This window comes from Herpailurus yagouaroundi, unplaced genomic scaffold (assembly GCF_014898765.1).
Source record: "Herpailurus yagouaroundi ecotype Mexico unplaced genomic scaffold, PumYag 77, whole genome shotgun sequence".
NCBI lineage: Eukaryota > Metazoa > Chordata > Mammalia > Carnivora > Felidae > Herpailurus > Herpailurus yagouaroundi.
The window spans coordinates 44,421,752-44,438,813 of NW_024412388.1; the positions used below are offsets into that span (position 1 = coordinate 44,421,752).

The 17,062-nt window shown below is 45.0% G+C and overlaps 1 protein-coding gene across 1 annotated transcript in view; it reads left to right on the forward strand.

The window, feature by feature from the left end:
• The window catches only part of TTC4 (tetratricopeptide repeat domain 4), a 31,171-nt gene extending 20,133 nt beyond the window's left edge, over window positions 1–11,038 (forward strand). The window contains exons 9-10 of the mRNA XM_040470361.1: window positions 7,420–7,502; window positions 9,907–11,038. Coding sequence (XP_040326295.1) covers window positions 7,420–7,502; window positions 9,907–10,009 — 186 coding nt within the window. The 3' untranslated portion in view covers window positions 10,010–11,038. The remainder of the gene's footprint in view (window positions 1–7,419; window positions 7,503–9,906) is intronic.
• Window positions 11,039–17,062: the final 6,024 nt, after the last annotated feature.

Genomic DNA, 17,062 nt, shown 5'->3' on the forward strand with positions numbered 1-17,062 from the left:
GACAACCCCTCCAACAACCCTCAGTTCTCCATATTTATGAGTCTCTTCTGTTTTGTCCCCCTCCCTGTTTTTATATTATTTTTGTTTCCCTTCCCTTATGTTCATCTGTTTTGTCTCTTAAAGTCCTCATATGAGTGAAGTCATATGATATTTGTCTTTCTCTGACTCGCTAATTTCACTTAGCATAATACCCTCTAGTTCCGTCCACATAGTTGCAAATGGCAAGATTTCATTCTTTTTGATTGCCGAGTAATACTGCCAGGGTACTGCATGCATACACACACACACACACACACACACACACACACACACACACACACACCACACTTTATCCATTCATCCATCGATGGACATTTGGGCTCTTTCCATACTTTGGCTATTGTTGATAGTGCTGCTATAAACACTGGCCAACTAATATAAATATAAAGGGTGCACATGTAAAGGGGTGCATGTGTCCCTTCAAAACAGCATACCTGTAGCCCTTGGATAAATACCTTGTAGTGCGATTGCTGGGTCGTAACCTAGTTCTATTTTTAATTTTTTTGAGGAACCTCCATATTGTTTTCCAGAGTAGCTGCACCAGTTTGCATTCCCACCAGCAGTGCAAAAGAGATCCTCTCTCTCTGCATCCTCTCCGACATCTGTTGTTGCCTGAGTTGTTAATGTTAGCCATTCTGACAGGTGTGAGGTAGTATCTCATTGTGGTTTTGATTTGTATTTCCCTGATGATGAGTGATGTGGAGCATTTTTTCATATGTTGATTGGCCATCTGGATGTCCTCTTTGGAGAAGTGTCTATTCATGTCTCTTGCCCATTTCTTCATTGGATTATTTGTTTTTTGGGTGTTGAGTTTGATAAGTTCTTTATAGATTTTGGATACTAACCCTTTATCTGATATGTCATTTGCAAATATCTTCTCCCATTCTGTCGGTTGCCTTTTAGTTTTGCTGATTGTTTGCTTCGCTGTGCAGAAGCTTTTTATTTTGATGAGGTGCCAATAGTTCATTTTCGCTTTTGTTTCCCTTGCCTCCGGAGACGCGTTGAGTAAGAAATTGCTGCGGCCAAGGTCAAAGAAGTTTTTGCCTGCTTTCTCCTTGAGGATTTTTATGGCTTCCTGTCTTATATTTAGGTCCTTGATCCATTTTGAGTTTATTTCTGTGTATGGTGTGAGAAAGTGGTCCAGGTTCATTTTTCTGCATGTCGCTGTCCAGTTTTCCCAGCACTACTTGCTGAAGAGACTGTCATTATTCCATTGGATTTTCTTTCCTCCTTGGTCAAAGATTAGTTGGCCATACATTTGTGGGTCCATTTCTGGTTTCTCTATTCCATTGATCTGTGTGTCTGTTTTTGTGCCAGTACTGTACTATCTTGATGATTACAACTTTGTAATACAGCTTGAAGTCCAGGATTGTGATGCCTCCTGCTTTAGTTTTCTTTTTCAAGATTGCTTTGGCTGTTCGGGGTATTTTCTGGTTCCATACACATTTTAGGATTGTTTGTCCTAGCTCTGTGAAGAATGCTAGTATTATTTTGGTAGGTATTGCATTGAATATGTAGATTGCTTTGGGTATTGACATTTTAACATATTTGTTCTTCCTATCCAGGAACATGGAATATTTTTCCATTTTTTTATGTCTTCTTCAATTTCTTTCATAAGCTTTCTATAGTTTTCAGTGTATAGATTTTTTACCTCTTTGGTGTTAGATTTATTCCTAGGTATTTTATGGGTTTTGGTGCAATTGTAAATGGGATCGATTCCTTGATTTCTCTTTCTGTTGCTTCATTGTTGGTGTATAGAAATGCAACCCATTTCTATGCATTGATTTTATAGCCTGCAACTGTTGAATTCATGAATCAGTTCTAGCAGTTTTTTTGGTGGAATCTTTTGGGATTTCCATATAGAGTGTCATGTCATCTGCAAAGAGTGAAAGTTTGACCTCCTCCTGGCCAATTTGGATGCCTTTTATTTCTTTGTGTTGTCTGATTGCTGAGGCTAAGACTTCTGATACTATGTTGAATAACAGTGGCAAGATTGGATATCCCTGTCTTGTTCCTGATCTCAGGGGGAAAGCTCTCAGTTTTTCCCCACTGAGAATGATATTGGTGTTGGGTCTCTCATATTATGGCTTTTATGATCTCAAGGTATGATCCTTCTATCCCTGCTTTCTTGAGGGATTTTAATTAAAAAAGAATGCTGTATTTTGTCAAATGCTTTTTCTGCATCTATTGAGAGGATCATGTGGTTCTTGTCCTTTCTTTTATTGATGTGATGAGTCACATTGATTGTTTTGTGGATATTGAACCAGCGCTACATCCCAGGTATAAATCCCACTTGGTCGTGGTGAATAATTTTTTTAATGTATTGTTGGATCCAACTGGCTAATATCTTGTTGAGGATTTTTGCATCCATGTTCATCAGGGAAATTGGTTTATAGTTCTCCTTTTTAGTGGGGTCTTTGTCTGGTTTTGGAATCAAGGTAATGTTGGCTTCATAGAAAGAGTTTGGAAGTTTTCCTTCCATTTCTATTTTTTGGAGCAGCTTCAAGAGAATAGGTGTTAACTCTTCCTTAAATGTTTGGTAGAATACCCCTGGAAAGCCATCTGGCCCTGGACTTGCTTTTTGGGTGATTTTTGATTACTAATTTAATTTCTTTACTGGTTATGGGTCTGTTCAGATTTTCTATTTCTTCCTGTTTCAGTTTTGTTAGTGTATATGTTTCTGGGAATTTGTCCATTTCTTCCAGATTGCCCATTTTATTGGCATATAATTGCTCATAATATTCTCTTATTATTGTTTTTATTTCTCCTGTGTTGGTTATGATCTCTCCTCTTTCATTCTTGATTTTATTTATTTGGGGCCTTTTTCTCTTTGATCAGACTGGCTAGTGGTTTATCAGTTTTGTTAATTCTTTCAAAGAAACAGCTTCTGGTTTCATTGATCAGTTCTGTTTTTGGTTTTGATAGCATTAATTTCTGCTCTAATCTTTATTATTTCCTGTTTTCTGCTGGCTTTGGGTTTTATTTGCTGTTCTTTTTCTAGCTCTTTAAGGTGTAATGTTAGGTTGTGTAACTGAGACCTTTCTTCCTTCTCTAGGAAGGCCTGGATTGCTATACACTTCCCTCATATGACTGCCATTGTTGCATCCCAGAGGTTTTGGGCTGTGGTGTTTTCATTTTCATTGGTTTCCATGTACTTTTTAATTTCCTCTTTAACTTCTTGGTTAGCCCATTCATTCTTTAGTAGGATGTTCTTTAGTCTCCAATATTTGTTATCTCTCCAAAATTTTTTTTGTGGTTGATTTCGAGTTTCACAGCGTTGTGGTCTAAAAATGTGCACGGTATGATCTCAGTCTTTTTGTACTTGTTGAGGGCTGATTTGTGTCCCAGAATGTGATCCGTTCTGGAGAATTCCATGTGCACTGGAGAAGAATGTGTAGTCCACTGCTTTAAGATAAAATATTCTGAATATATCTGTTAGGTCCATCTGGTCCAGTGTGTCACTCAATGACATTGTTTCCTTGTTGATTTTCTGTTTAGATGATCTACTGCTGTAGGTGGGGTGTTGAAGTCCCCCACTATTATGGTATTATTATCAGTGCATTTATGTTTGTGATTGATTTATATATTTGGGTGCTTCTACATTTGGCACAAATGTTTACAATTGTTGGGTCTTTTTGGTGGAAGAACCCTTAATTATGATAGAATGCCCTTCTTCATCTCTTGTTACAGTCTTTTTTTTAAAGTGTAGATCGTCTGATGTATGTATGGGTACTTCTTTTGTCGACCATTAGCATGATAGATGGTTCTCCATCCCTTTACTTTCAATCTGAAGGTATCTTTAGGTCTAAAGTGGGTCTCTTGTAAACAGCATATAGACGGTTCTTGTTTTCTTATCCATTCTTTTACCCTATGTCTTTTGATTGGAGCATTTAGTCCATTGACATTTATTTTATTTTTTCCTGGTGGAGAAGGGAGACAGGCCCATTGACATTTAGAGTGAGTACTGAAAGGTATGAATGTATTGCCATTATGTTTCTTGTAGAGTGGGAGTTTCTGGTGATGTTCTCTGGTCCCTTCTAGTCTTTGTTGCTTTTGGTCTCCCCCCCCCCACCCCCACCCATCTTTTCTCCCCTCAGAGAGTTCCCCTTAAAATTTCTTGCAGGGATGGTTTAGTGGTCATAAACTCATTTAATTTTTGTCTGGGAAACTTTTAATCTCTCCTTCTATTTGGAATGACAGCCTCGGTGGATAAAGAGTTCTTGGCTGCATATTTTTCTGATTCAGCACCTTGAACATATCCTGCCACTCCTTTCTGGACTGCCAAGTTTCTCTGGATAGGTCTGTTGCAAACCTGATCTGTCTTCCCTTGTAGGTTAAGGACTGTTTTTTCCTTGCTGCTTTCATGATTCTTCTCTTGCCTGAGTATTTTGTGAATTTGACTGTGATATGCCAGTTGATGGTTGGTTTTTGTTGAATCTAATGGGAGTCCTCTGTGCTTCCTGGATTTTGATGTCTGTGTCTTTCCCCGTGTTAAGGAAGTTTACTGCTATGATTTGTTCACATAACCCTTCTACCCCTATTTCTCTCTCTTCCTCTTCTGGGAGCCCTATGATTGTGATGTTGTTCCTTTTTAATGAGTCACTGATTTCTCTAATTCTTAAATCATGCACTTTTGCCTTAGTCTCCCACTTTTTTTCTGCTTCATTGTCCATAAATTTGTCCTCTGTATCACTAATTCACTGCTCTGCCTCATCCATCCTTGCCACCGTGGCATCGATTTGAGATTGCAGCTCAGTTACAACATTTTTTATTTCATCCTGACTGGCTTTTACTTCTTTTATCACCCCAGAAAGGGATTCTAATCTATTTTCGATCCCTAGTATTCTTATTATCATGATTCTAAATTCTGGTTCAGACATCTTGCTTATATCTGTGTTAAGTCCCTGGCTGTCGTTTCTTCCTCCTCTTTCTTTTGGGGTGAATTCCTTCTTTTTGTCATTTTGATGGCAGAAAAGGAATTAATAAGGTCAAAAAAATTATAATTAAAAAATTAAAAACAACACACACACACAAATTCAAATAAATGATGCTAGATCCTAGGTGTGTTTCAGTCTGGTTGTTGAAAGATAGATTACAGAAAAAAGGGAAAAAGGGGAAAAAAGAAAAAAAAAGGAAACCTTTGAAAATTTGAAAAAAATGAATACAGTGAAATAGAAAAATATGAAATAAGTAAAATAGAATTTTAAAAATTTACAAAAACGTGAAAAATATAGTAGAAAAAATTAAAGGAAAATATTTTCAATAAAAATTGAAAATAATAAATTTTTTCTCTTTCTGTATTCAAGAAAAAGAAACAAAGAGGAAAAAAGAAAATTGAATAGATGGACCAATGAACAGACTGAAATACTATTGAAATTACATCATTTTCCCCTAGAAATCAAACTATGAAGCAATTTATAGTCCATAAACTAAGCAGGCAGAGACACTTGTAGTGTTCCTGAAGAGTAAGGTTGGCCCAGTTGGGCGGGGCTTAGGGTAATGGTTCTGTTCCCCACTAGATGTCGCTGTTTAGCTTACTGGGGTGGATTGTTGTGGTGCTTGTAGGTATGTGCATGTGTGGGAGGGGTGAAAGGCAGCTACCCTGTCTCTAGTATCGGAACTCTGTTCTCCCCAATCATCAATTGTGCACCTGACCTTTGTCATCGGCTTCCGTCCACTCCCTGCTTTTATACTGTCCATGACCAAGCCCCAGGCAACACCTCCCTCCTGAGTTTTATCTCAGATGCAGCTGTTTTCCCTGACCCCTTATTTCTGAGGGACTGCGGCTTTGACCTGTTCTGCCCCTCTGCAAGAGGGTCTTACTGAGCAAGGGCCAGGTGCCCGCCCCCAGGAATGTTCATGGGACTGTGCTGCTAATGCTAAGAGACTGCATCTGGGTGCCAGCCCGCCCCAGAAAATGTTCATGCAATCATGTAGCAGCAGCATTTCAGGGATTATGGAAAATCGCAATACATATCTGGCACCGGGCTTCACCCTTAATGACTTTGTTCCAGCACCAGCAAATGTGGTTGTTCTCCGGGGTCTGCTGGCCCAAGGACCCCCGGGCCTCACTCTGCCTCTGGGGATTTGCCCTTCCCACCAGAGCACTGTCAGGTATCAAGCTGCGGAGTTTGAGACTCTGTGCTCCCCCTGTTTATATAGAGTCTTAGTGGAATTTAAACCCCCTCCTTTTTTCTCTTTTTAGTTCAGTCCCTGCAGCTCTTTCCACTTTCTCTCCAGCTGCTTTTTTGGGGGGTGGGGAGTGGGAGGTGCTTTTCCCATACTCTCCCTCTGTCTCCGTCCTCTTACCACAAGCAAAAATAGCTCCCTGTCCTCCGTGGCTTCTCTCTCCCTCAGTTAACCTTTCTGTGCCATGTACCTGCTGAGTTCTGTGGTTCAGGTTGTGCAGATTGTTGTGTTAATCCTAAAATCAGTTTTCTAGGTGTACAGGATGCTTTAGTGTTGATCTGGCTGTATTTCATGGATGCGAGATGCAAAAACAACTTCCATGTTCTTCTGCCGTCTTGGCTCATTTTTTTAAATCACAGCTTAGGGTACAAAGATTTTGTCTTCTAACCATTTGAGAGTAAGATGCCAGCTGATGCCCCATTGCCCCTAAATACTTAAGCATCATTTCCCTACAGACAAGGATATTTTCCTTCATAATCCCAACCAACCACCAATATCAGGAAATTAGTTTGATACATTAGTTCTGATTGTGACACCCCATCTCAGCTGTCCCCAGGACACCCTTCTCATCCCACATGGGCTCTGACACCTCATCTTGGACAGCTGTCCTAAAAGGTAGCCCTTATCACCTGGGTTAGGCTGGCCAGCTCCCAGCAAGCTTGCCCTCCACTGGCTGGGCTCACTCCCGGCCAGCCCGTCACTCCCTCACTCCCTCACTCCCTGCCAGCCCTCCTATGCAGACATCTTCCTGACCCTCTGTGGGCTTTGACACCTGCACAGGGCCGTCCCATGTGGACATCCTTCTCATCCTCCTTGGCTTGTTCCCCTGCTTTGGGCTACTGTGACTTTTTTCCCCCTTATCTAAGAGGTCTAGGACTGATTGCTAGGGAAGCGAAGGCTCACAGGCCTGGCCTTGAATCTTGGTTTCTTTGTTTACTAGCTGAGTGTTGTTAATGAATCATTTTTCTCCCCTGATCCTTGGTTCTGTCTTTGGAAAAAAGTGGATCCGGTAATATCTGTCTCGGTGTTATGGGCAAAGACTGAGTGCTTTACATTCCACAACTCTATAGAAGAGTCATTCAACTAATAACAGTTGACTTCTCTTTAGCTTTTCACTAGACTTGGCCTCAACATGTCTAGTGCTGCTGAGGCCCTCTGTGTCTGATTCCTGCACCTTTATTCTTCTTGCAGATCTACTTTGAGGATGATGGTGGGACAGAACTCTACCGGGTGCCTCTCAAGAGCACCCTGTTGCACGTGCTGCAGCACCCCAGGTGAGCCATCTTCATGAGGCTGAGTAGACCAGGGAAGGTTAGGCACCATCCCAGGGATACAGCCAGGTTCTCATTGCACTGCTAATTGCCTTGTACTGCTTTCCCTACTGCCCTGGACATGAAACTGAGATGGCAGCCATGGAGACTGGTTCAGGTCATTGGCCAAATAGGCTTCAGTGTGACTCTGCTCATTACACCACAGCCAGGACATCCTCAGACTGGGAGAAGCGAATGGTGCTGGTCTGAGAAGGGACAAGCTGCCTGGCTTTTGTACCTGAAAACAGCAGGGTTGGCGCTCTTTTCCTAATTGTGCCCGTGTCCCTTGATACTGTTATATGGAAAAGAACATTGGTTCTTCAAGTCAAGACACCATCATTTACGAGCTGTGGGACTGTAAGCACATACTTCCTCCCTGAGGTTTCCTCATCTTTAGACTGGGGCTGATAATTCTCACCTACATTTGTCTCAGGTACTTGAGAGCCAGCAAGAGAGTAGGAGTCACAGTAGTTTTGTAAACTGTAAAGGGCAGTCTTGTTGTAAGTGCGTCTGTTAGTAGCTGTGGCAGCCAGTTGGATTTGGTTTCTGTTTGTTCAGCTTTAGGGTGTTCTGGACTATGAGGGAATCCCCTGGGTAGATTTGAGAATTGACTCTTGGACTATTTTTCCCTAAGCTTTGAGCAAAGCAAATGTCTTGCATTTAGGCTAAAGAAGCCCACTGTGTTGGACATGAGGGTGGTTGGGTGTGCTGAGAAAGAGGCTGGAAAGCTGGATTGGAGCCATGCATGAAGGCCTTGAATGCTCTGTTCCAGAGCATACTTTATCCTGATCGTGGTGCATGGAGCCACAGGGGCTGTTTAGGTAAAACAGAGTAGCGTACAGATCATATGTACTATTTGATGGTGAGGCAGGAGGTAAGGGGTGGATTGTAGAGAGATTTCAGAGGCAAACTGGGTAAGAATTGGTAATGTGGTGACTAACTCAGGAGTGGGGATCTGGCTGGTCTTGATGTTTCTGCTTTGGGTTGGCAGGTGAAGATTTCTTCAGATAATGATATGACTTCTCTTGGCAAGTGGTGTTTTTGTTTTTATTTTTGTTTTTTGGTGTTAAATCTCTCTTCCAGTCCATAGACAATTTTTGAGCTATTCCTTTTTTCCATTATTAGCAAATTACTACCACAAATTTCTTTAAACGGGCTTCACACTTAGCATGGAGTGCGGGGCTTGAACTCACGACCCTGAGATCAAGACCAGAGCTGAGGTAGAGTTGGATGCTTAAATGACTGAGCTTCCCAGGTGCCCATTACCACATTTCTTTAAAGGCCTGAGGTCCGCTCTCTCCCCATCTCCAAAAAAGCTAAACAAAGCAGATCTGTAAAGGAAAGCCAATCTCATGCTTCTTAGAAAATGTAAATGCTGTTGGAAATGTTTACTTTTTAAATGCTTGGCATAGGCAAGAGGCTACCCAGGATAGGTTTTGAGTAATTTCAGACGTTGAACCGGGTGAGCCAAAATATATAGACCTCTCTGTCCAGATCCAAGCACATTGGGTAATGCTAATACCCTTCAGTCTGGGAGGCTGAGGCCTTGCCCACCTCTCTAACCTGCCCCACTCTGCTTGCTTTATGCTCCAACAACAGCAAATGCTGTGGTGACCTGCACCTCCTGACGTTTGCTCCCCCATGTCCCATCACGACTACCCCTTTTCTAAATTAAAGTACACATGGACACAGCATCTTCCAGGAAGCTTTTCCTGATTCCCCTTTCCTATAGAGGGCATCATGCCCTTTGGGCTAATGCTGTATCTCACAAATGCTTCTGCGATTGTCTTGCTGTCATTAATTCTCTCTCTCCCTTCAGAACTTGAGCATGGGATGGTTTTTGTTTTTGACTATTTCGAGACAGAGAGCATGAGGCTGGGCAGGGAGAGAGAGAATCCCAAGCAGGCTCTGTGCTGTTAGTGCAGAGCCTGATGCGGGGCTCGATCCCACAAACTGTGAGATGATGCCCTGAGATGAAATCAACAGACGCTCAACTGACTGAGCCACCTAGGCGCCCCTTGTTTTCTAATCTCATTTCAGCACAGAGCCCAACTTACCCTGGGCGCACACTGTTGAGTGAGTGCATGAATGAATTTGAATGAATGAAAGTTAGCTCTTATAGTCTTATTTGATGTTTAGCCACAGGCATGCATGATGCTAGAGGACTGGTCCAAAGGTTCTGGCTAGGTTGTAAGAGGGTCATGCTAATTTGCCAGATATGTAAACAACCAAACGAATAAATGTGCTAAACTTGCATTTTAATGTTGACTCACACCCAAAGGTTCACCTTGAATGTTGTTGGGAAGGTGCATGGGTGATTTAAGATTGCAGTTCAATTAACCCCTCTCTTCTGTTGTGTTCACTGCAGGTACTTTGTAAAAGCCCTGATACCAGCATTTTTGGTCTGTGTAGGAGCCTCTGGTTTTTGTAAGAATTATGTCCGGGGGAAAAAGGTGCATCAGGTAAAGTGACTGAGCCAGGCCCCTGGATCTCATCCCTCACTCTCCTCTGCCTGGAATCATCTGAACCCAACACTTTATTTCTGCCACCCTGGGGACAGTCCTTCCATGCATCATGGTGGGGGAAGAGCTGCTGACTTCCCTGAACTACATCCTCTTTGCTCAGTGCCAAGTTCCAGCTGGTCTCTACTCTCCTCTGTTGATACAAAATTGTACCTTGGTCATGGCATCCTTGGAGTCATTGTGAGCTGTGTTACCATCAGCCTTCATTCCCTGACGGGACCATCTTACCATTACCACAGGAACTGACCTGAGGAGTGCCATGGTTCTGGACCTTAGTGGTGTTGGCAGCCTCAGAGAAGCTCTCTCTCTAACCACGCGAGCAATTTTAAGGTAGAGACTCCAGCCTGCAGGTATTTCATGAGCAGAGAGGCTTGCTGTATGGGAACGGTAGACCCTTGGAGTGAGATGGGGTCAGGAAAGCCAGTTCCTGTTTCTGCACCTGTAAAGACCTATAAATGGGTCCAAAACCCCTAAAAAGTTGACCAGTTTTTCTGACCTGTATGGTAGGGAGAACTGTGACAGACTTGTTCCCCTTCAGTGTTCAGATTTTAGGATTTTGCGCCTCTTAAAAATCTTTGCAGTTGAGTCATTTTCATAGGTTGTATTTTTGTCTATAGCCATTTGCCTCCTGCTCCCTAGAGGGTAGTACATGGCCTCACCTGCAGCCCTGTGATGTCTTGCAGTACCTACTCCACCCACCAGGGGATGCAGAGGGATGTGGGTGGACGTGTCCAGACAGAAGGTTGGTAAGTTCATGTGCTTTTCCTTCTGTCGTGAACATATTTCCCAGGTAGGGGCTCTTCCATCAGCCTGGGTACCAGAATGGCAAGACACGTGGAGCAGAGCTGAAGCAACTGGCCTGTAGAGTCGATCGTAACGTGAACTAGAAATAAACGTTGTTGTAGTAGTAAGCAGTTTGTTACTATAGCAAAGCTAAATAATACATCATTAAACTGAAACCTGCTGCTGTCCTCAAAATCGAGTAATTTGAGGTTTTGTGCCGTGCGCTTCATCATCTTTGAAGGGCAATTATTTACAAAGAACCACGCAGCTTTCCTTCCAGTTGCAGGTGACTGCTTGTGGCTGGGAAGCAGAAGTCCAGTCTCCACCCTAAGCCTAGCTCAGGCCACACGGAAGCCATTCTCTCCCCCGCTGCCTGTCTCTAAGTCAGCACTGTGCAAGAGGCCTAACAGCAACCCTAGCGGGCATTGCAGGCTTCTGTGGAGCAGCAACCTCCCTGTCCTGGGGTAGAACAGGCCCCCGTGTGCCACCTCACTCATCTTCACTCATCTGTGAAACAGACTGCTTTCCCTGCTCCCTTCTGGACACTCCTGAGAAACGAAGTTCCATGACTGTCATCCCCACCACCCAGCCCTTTCTTCAGGCTCCTGGTGGGCCCAGTTATCAGCCAGCTTCTGGCTGCCTTCTCTTTAGGCCCTGCCCCTCCATCCAGCTAGGGTGAGTGGGAGAAGCAGAAAAGGGAGGAAAGCGACTTAGCTTGGCAGACAGACCACAGCTAGGGTCCTGGTGGCTGCTGACTTGCTGTGCCTGGGAGGAAGGGATTGTGCTTGGAGCCTCCATCTGTAACATGAGTCACTGTACCCACCTCACAGGCTTATCTGTGCCACCTGTGTGCAGATTGGTAGCATTAGACCAGTGATTCTCAGCAGGGGTGACCTGCACCCCAGGGGTACCTGCCAATGTCTAGAGACAGTTTTGGTTGTCACAACTTGGTGAGATACTGCTAAAAACATTCTATGGTACATAGGACAGCCCCCACAACAAAAGTTATCTGGCCCAAACCATCAATAATGCCGAGTTTGAGAAGCACTGCACTAAAACTTTCAGAAGGCACACTCTCAATGGGCAGAGGCCAGATGGGGATTTGTCTTAGTGCCCAGGCCTGACACACAGTGAGTGTGACACACCAAGAGCTCCATGTGCGTGAAGTGGATAAATAAACGAGTGAAGGAAATGATGAGCAAAAAAATAAAACCAGTGTCCTGTTCTGAGGCCCCATCTCTACATACGCAAACATCGGCATTCCCAGGCTCAAGCCCATGTGCACACCTTACACCCCCTCCAAGAAGGCTTCTGGCCTCCCCAGCCCGTGGGCTCTGCCCCTTCTGACCTCTGCCATCCTCTTTGGTCTCCAGGGAGTGGATAGAGCACCCCAACTTAGGAATGGAGCATGGAGGCTAGGACTAGAGTTGGCTATGGTTAGGAGCAGGGGCCCCACTGGCCTGGCATGAGCCCAAACCCCTCCTCCACTCATGCAGCTGGGTCCCACGGGACATGTGGCCTGGCCCTCATCCTCCGCCTCACGGCCGCCTGTCCCTACCTGGGACTCCATCCCAGTCAGAGCTCCCTCAAAGACTCAACCATGGGACCACCTTATTTTACAGATGAAGAGGCCCAGAGGGAAGGAATGGGCAAGGCCAAGGCATCAGCATTCTTCACATCCCTGATTTGAGGCAGAGCCTTTCCCACCACCCAGGGGCACCACCTCATCACAGGACCAGGGACACAGGTGGGACCGCCAGACTTCTGAGTGGTTACCTCTGTTGATTTGGGGTGGCAGCTGGAGAACCTGGGGGTGGGGCAAGGCCCCTTTAAGCCACCCCTGAAACACTGCTGGCAGGTACACAAGGGCAGGCAGGGAATGGGGAGGAATTGTGGCTGTCAACAGCGTTCTGGCTCTGTGCAAACCTGCTTTCTCTTCATGATGACAGCCACACCCTCAGGTCTCGATTTTGTAAATGATATAAAATGATCCCAAGTTTATAAAACAGGTGGGGGCACATGGTCTCACTACTAGTGAGTGTCAGAGCCAGGATCTGAACACAAGCATCTCACTCCAGAGCCCACCTGCCTCCTCTTCCTTGTCCCTTTTATTCTGTTTACAAACACTGAACCTAACTGGCACCAACCAAGGACAGGGCATCAAGGCCCAAGTGCATCAGGCAGCCTCTGCCCTCGAGATCACGCTGTTGAGTAGATGTTACAAGTCTAACCCTGGACTGGAAACTGCTCCAAGGAAGAGAAATACAGCCACAACAAGCAAGTCCTCACCCCTGCTCAGAGCCCTCAGCAGCTCCCCATTCCCTCATAAACACTCTTGGTGTAGCACTCAGTGCTCTTCAGAGTCTGGCCCCAACCACTTCTGTGGCTTCCTCTTTCCAACTGCCTTAGCCCAGTCATCCTGGACACAGTTAAGCTATGGGGCAGGACAGTGCCGTGGCTTAAGTATTACCTCTGGACCCAGGCTGCCTGCCTGCCAATTCCAGCCCTGCAACACACTAGCTGATGGCCTCAGGCACCTCCTTGGGCACTGTGCCTCAGTTTCCTCACGTGCAACATGTATAGCATAATAGCACCTACCTCACACAGGAGCTGTAAGGATTATGTGAATTATTCTATGTGATGCACATGAACAGAGCTTGCCTCAAACTAAGTGCTCAATCTGTGCCACTTATTTCTTTTATTCTCTAATCATGCCACGCTCTTAGCTTTGGACCTTTGCACATTCTGCTCCCTCTGCCTGGAGAATTCTTACTCTCACTTATACCCTTGCCTCCACCCCCAATTGTTCCTTTTCTGTCTTTTCTAATCTTTACTCAGGCCTGGCTGCCTCCTCCAGGAAGCCCTCCTGGCCCCCTATCTCACATGTCCCACGGCACCTGTACTATCACCACACTTGTCACACTACATTGTAATTAACCACTTACTGGATAGTTCCTCCCACGTCTTTGTAAACTGAGTCCGGGGCCCTGAACTGTACACTTCTGTACCGCCAGCACCTAGCACAGCACACAGCAGGTACACAACAAATAGTTACTGACTGATGGCACAGAGGAAGGGGTGATAAATTCTAAACAGACTGGGGGGGAAGCCACCACACAAGATGGATATGGGCCATGAGGTTGGGGAAGGGACAGGGAAGGGTGGGGAGTGTGAGTTGGAAGGACCCCTCAAGCAATCCTGGCATATTCCAGGGGGAGTGCATAAGTGGCCTGGCTCACTAGTAACAGCTGCCATCTACCGAGCACTTAGGATATGCCAGACAGTGTTCTAGGGTGCTTCGTGTGGGCTGACTTGCTCACTCCTGACACTTCAGGAGGCAAGTAGTTTACAGAACCATTTTACTGTCAAGAAAACCGGCACAGAGAGGGTAACCTGCCCAGTGTTAGCTAGCGAGTGAGAAGTAGAGCCATAACTTGAATTCACAACTCCCCTAGGCCCTTCAGGATACATCCGCAGCAGTAAGACTGGGCCTCTGCCTTTCGGGAGTTGGCATTAGACCCAGCAGCCCTTTGCCTGTTCACTCCAATGTTGTCACAAAGTCTTGGCATTCACTGTCCTGCAATGTCCCCAGCCTGTCTGCCTGGGCAAAAGAGTCCAGTCTCCAGAGCCAGACTGCCAGAGCCCACAGCTGACTCCCCACAACACCTGACACCCTGCCAGTAGGGCTCCGGTCAGCCCTCGAGCTTTCTGAGGGAGGCTGGGCCACAAATTCTTCCCTTGCAAACGGCTGTCCTCAGTCACCATTAACAAGTGCTTCCTCTCGCTCTCCTAGCCCTACAGAGTTCTATTTAGCCAAGGGCAATTAGGCTTTTAACTATGGAAGCTCATCACCCTTCAGAGCTGCTGGCTTAACAGGAGTGAACACCGACCATCCCTGCACCAAAGCGGTGCCTGATCAGGGGGACCCTAAAGGTGCCACCCCACTCTGTTGGCTCACGTGCACCATCCACCCACCTGCTACATGCAGAGGGCTAACTGGCCAAGTGTAAAGGCCGCTGCCACTTACCCAGCACCTGCTGTGAGCCAGGCACTGCTGTCCCTGTTTTACTGCAGAAGCACAGGAAGCACCTTGCACAGGGTCATATAGCTATCAAGTGGCCTAGGCAGTCTAACTCCACAGTCTCTAGTGTGGGTCACTATGATGTAAGTCATTATTTTAAATTAAGAGCAATACCTTGATTTTTTTCAAGTATACCCTAAGTTTGCACTAACATCAAAAAAAAGTTTCCCATTTTCCACATTATCAAACTTTTCCTAACTCTAAAACAAAGCCTTACACACGCCCTTGGATGCATAACAATCCATTCTAAAAAGCATTCTGGAATCTTGGTGTAGAAACGGATGGTGGGAACTCTGTGAAGTTCTTTGGCACTCAGGTGGTTAAAGAAATGAGTTTCAACAGATTTCTACAAAGCATCTTTATTGATAGCCCAGCAGGTGTTTCTTCCATGAAAACAGTATTAATGGGGCCCTTGATTTACATTCTAAGCTTGATTTACACAATGGTTTTGTTATGCACCAGCTTTTGTCCCCAAGTATTCTGCTAAGTATTTCCCAGCCAGTTGCTTCTAGATCTCCCCAAGGAATGAACAATGATAATACATCCCGTACCTGTTATTTTGCCAGCATCCCCATTTCATCAGTTTATGGCAAGAAGTAACACTGGCAAGTTCAGAAAAGAGACAGTAAGGTACACAGTGTGAGAATATTGGTCTTTTCTCTAAGGAGATGGAGTCATTCCCCAGGCATCACTGAACTCCTGCCCGTGGCACTCCCCAGGAAGGTTGTAAAGCATCAGATCAAGAAAACAAGATGCAGGTCTTGAGACAAGTTAAGAGCAGAACTTGAGCTCCCAATGGTGGCATTTCCTAAGTTGTCTGGAGTGAAGGAAGTGCTTGCTGAGAGCACAGGGTTAAGCATTTCATGTAAGTAATACGCTCAGCCAACCTCAGGCCACCCTGAGAGGGGCGTGGCCATGAGCACATCTTATGGATGAAGAAGCTGAGAAGCAGAAAAGGCGAGTAATTTGTCTTCAGGTCACATCCCTGGTAAGTGCTGGATCTAGGATTATGTCTCTTCAAGGTTCTGATCTTCCCCCCATATCATACCGCCCCTGGCTTCTTCCAAGACATGGTGGCTTAGTAATCAGGACACCTAGGTGTCAGTTCAGCTTGCCCTTGAGCAAATCACTGTTCTCCCTGGATTCATCTCCCTTGGAAAACAGAGGACGGTACCTGTTTCGCAGCTACAAGGCTTCTTTCTATAGCTCAAACGGTGATCCAGCCAGACCATTCTTGATGCAACAAGATCGACTGGAGGTAGCCTAATTCAGGGGACACAGCACTTGGCCTGCAATCAGGTGTCCTGCTGTCAGATGGTGTGTGACAGGTGAACTCCCAGTCTGGGCCTGCTTCCCTTCTGTGAAATGAGAGGTGGACAGGCAGGCTCCAAGTCCTCCTGTTCGAAACTTCCATGATTCTGTGTCCTCCTCAAATAACTCGAACATTTATGAAGAATTTAAAAGTTAATTGGTTCTCTCCTCCTGGACTCTGGTTTTTAAGAGTGCTTATATTAGGCTAGCCTTACATAAACCAGCTTATGGAGCACAAATTTAAATTAAAAAAAGGAGTGGGAGGTACAGGCTTCTAGTTGCGGAATGAATAAGACACAGGGATGAAAGGTACGGCACAGGGAATACAGTCAGTGGTATTGTAACAGTGTTGTATGGTGACAGACGGTAGCTACACTTGTGAGCACAGCTTAATGTGTAGTTACTGAATCACTATGCTGTTCACTTCAAACCAATGTCACATTGTGCATCAACGGTACTTCAATAAGAAATTTTAAAAAATCAAGCACCAATTCACACAGATTCTAATTTCTCATCTATTTGAGGCTAACTGGATTAGAAAGGCATAAATAATTCAGTTTTATTTACTGAAATCACTTTCGTCTAGGCAGAAGCCATGCAGTTATAGCAGGAATGGCATAGGTTCTGGTCAATACTCAGATTCTAGCTCTGACACTTAAAAGATGAAGCTTCAGGTTCATCATCGGTAAAAGGAGAACAGCATCCACCCCGCACAGTTTTTGGTGTGAAGATGGTACATAAAAGTGCCTCACAGCACACCGGTGCATGGCAGGCCCTTAACAAATAAATGACCAGACCAATAAAAGCAGAGTCAGTCTGATAGCGCA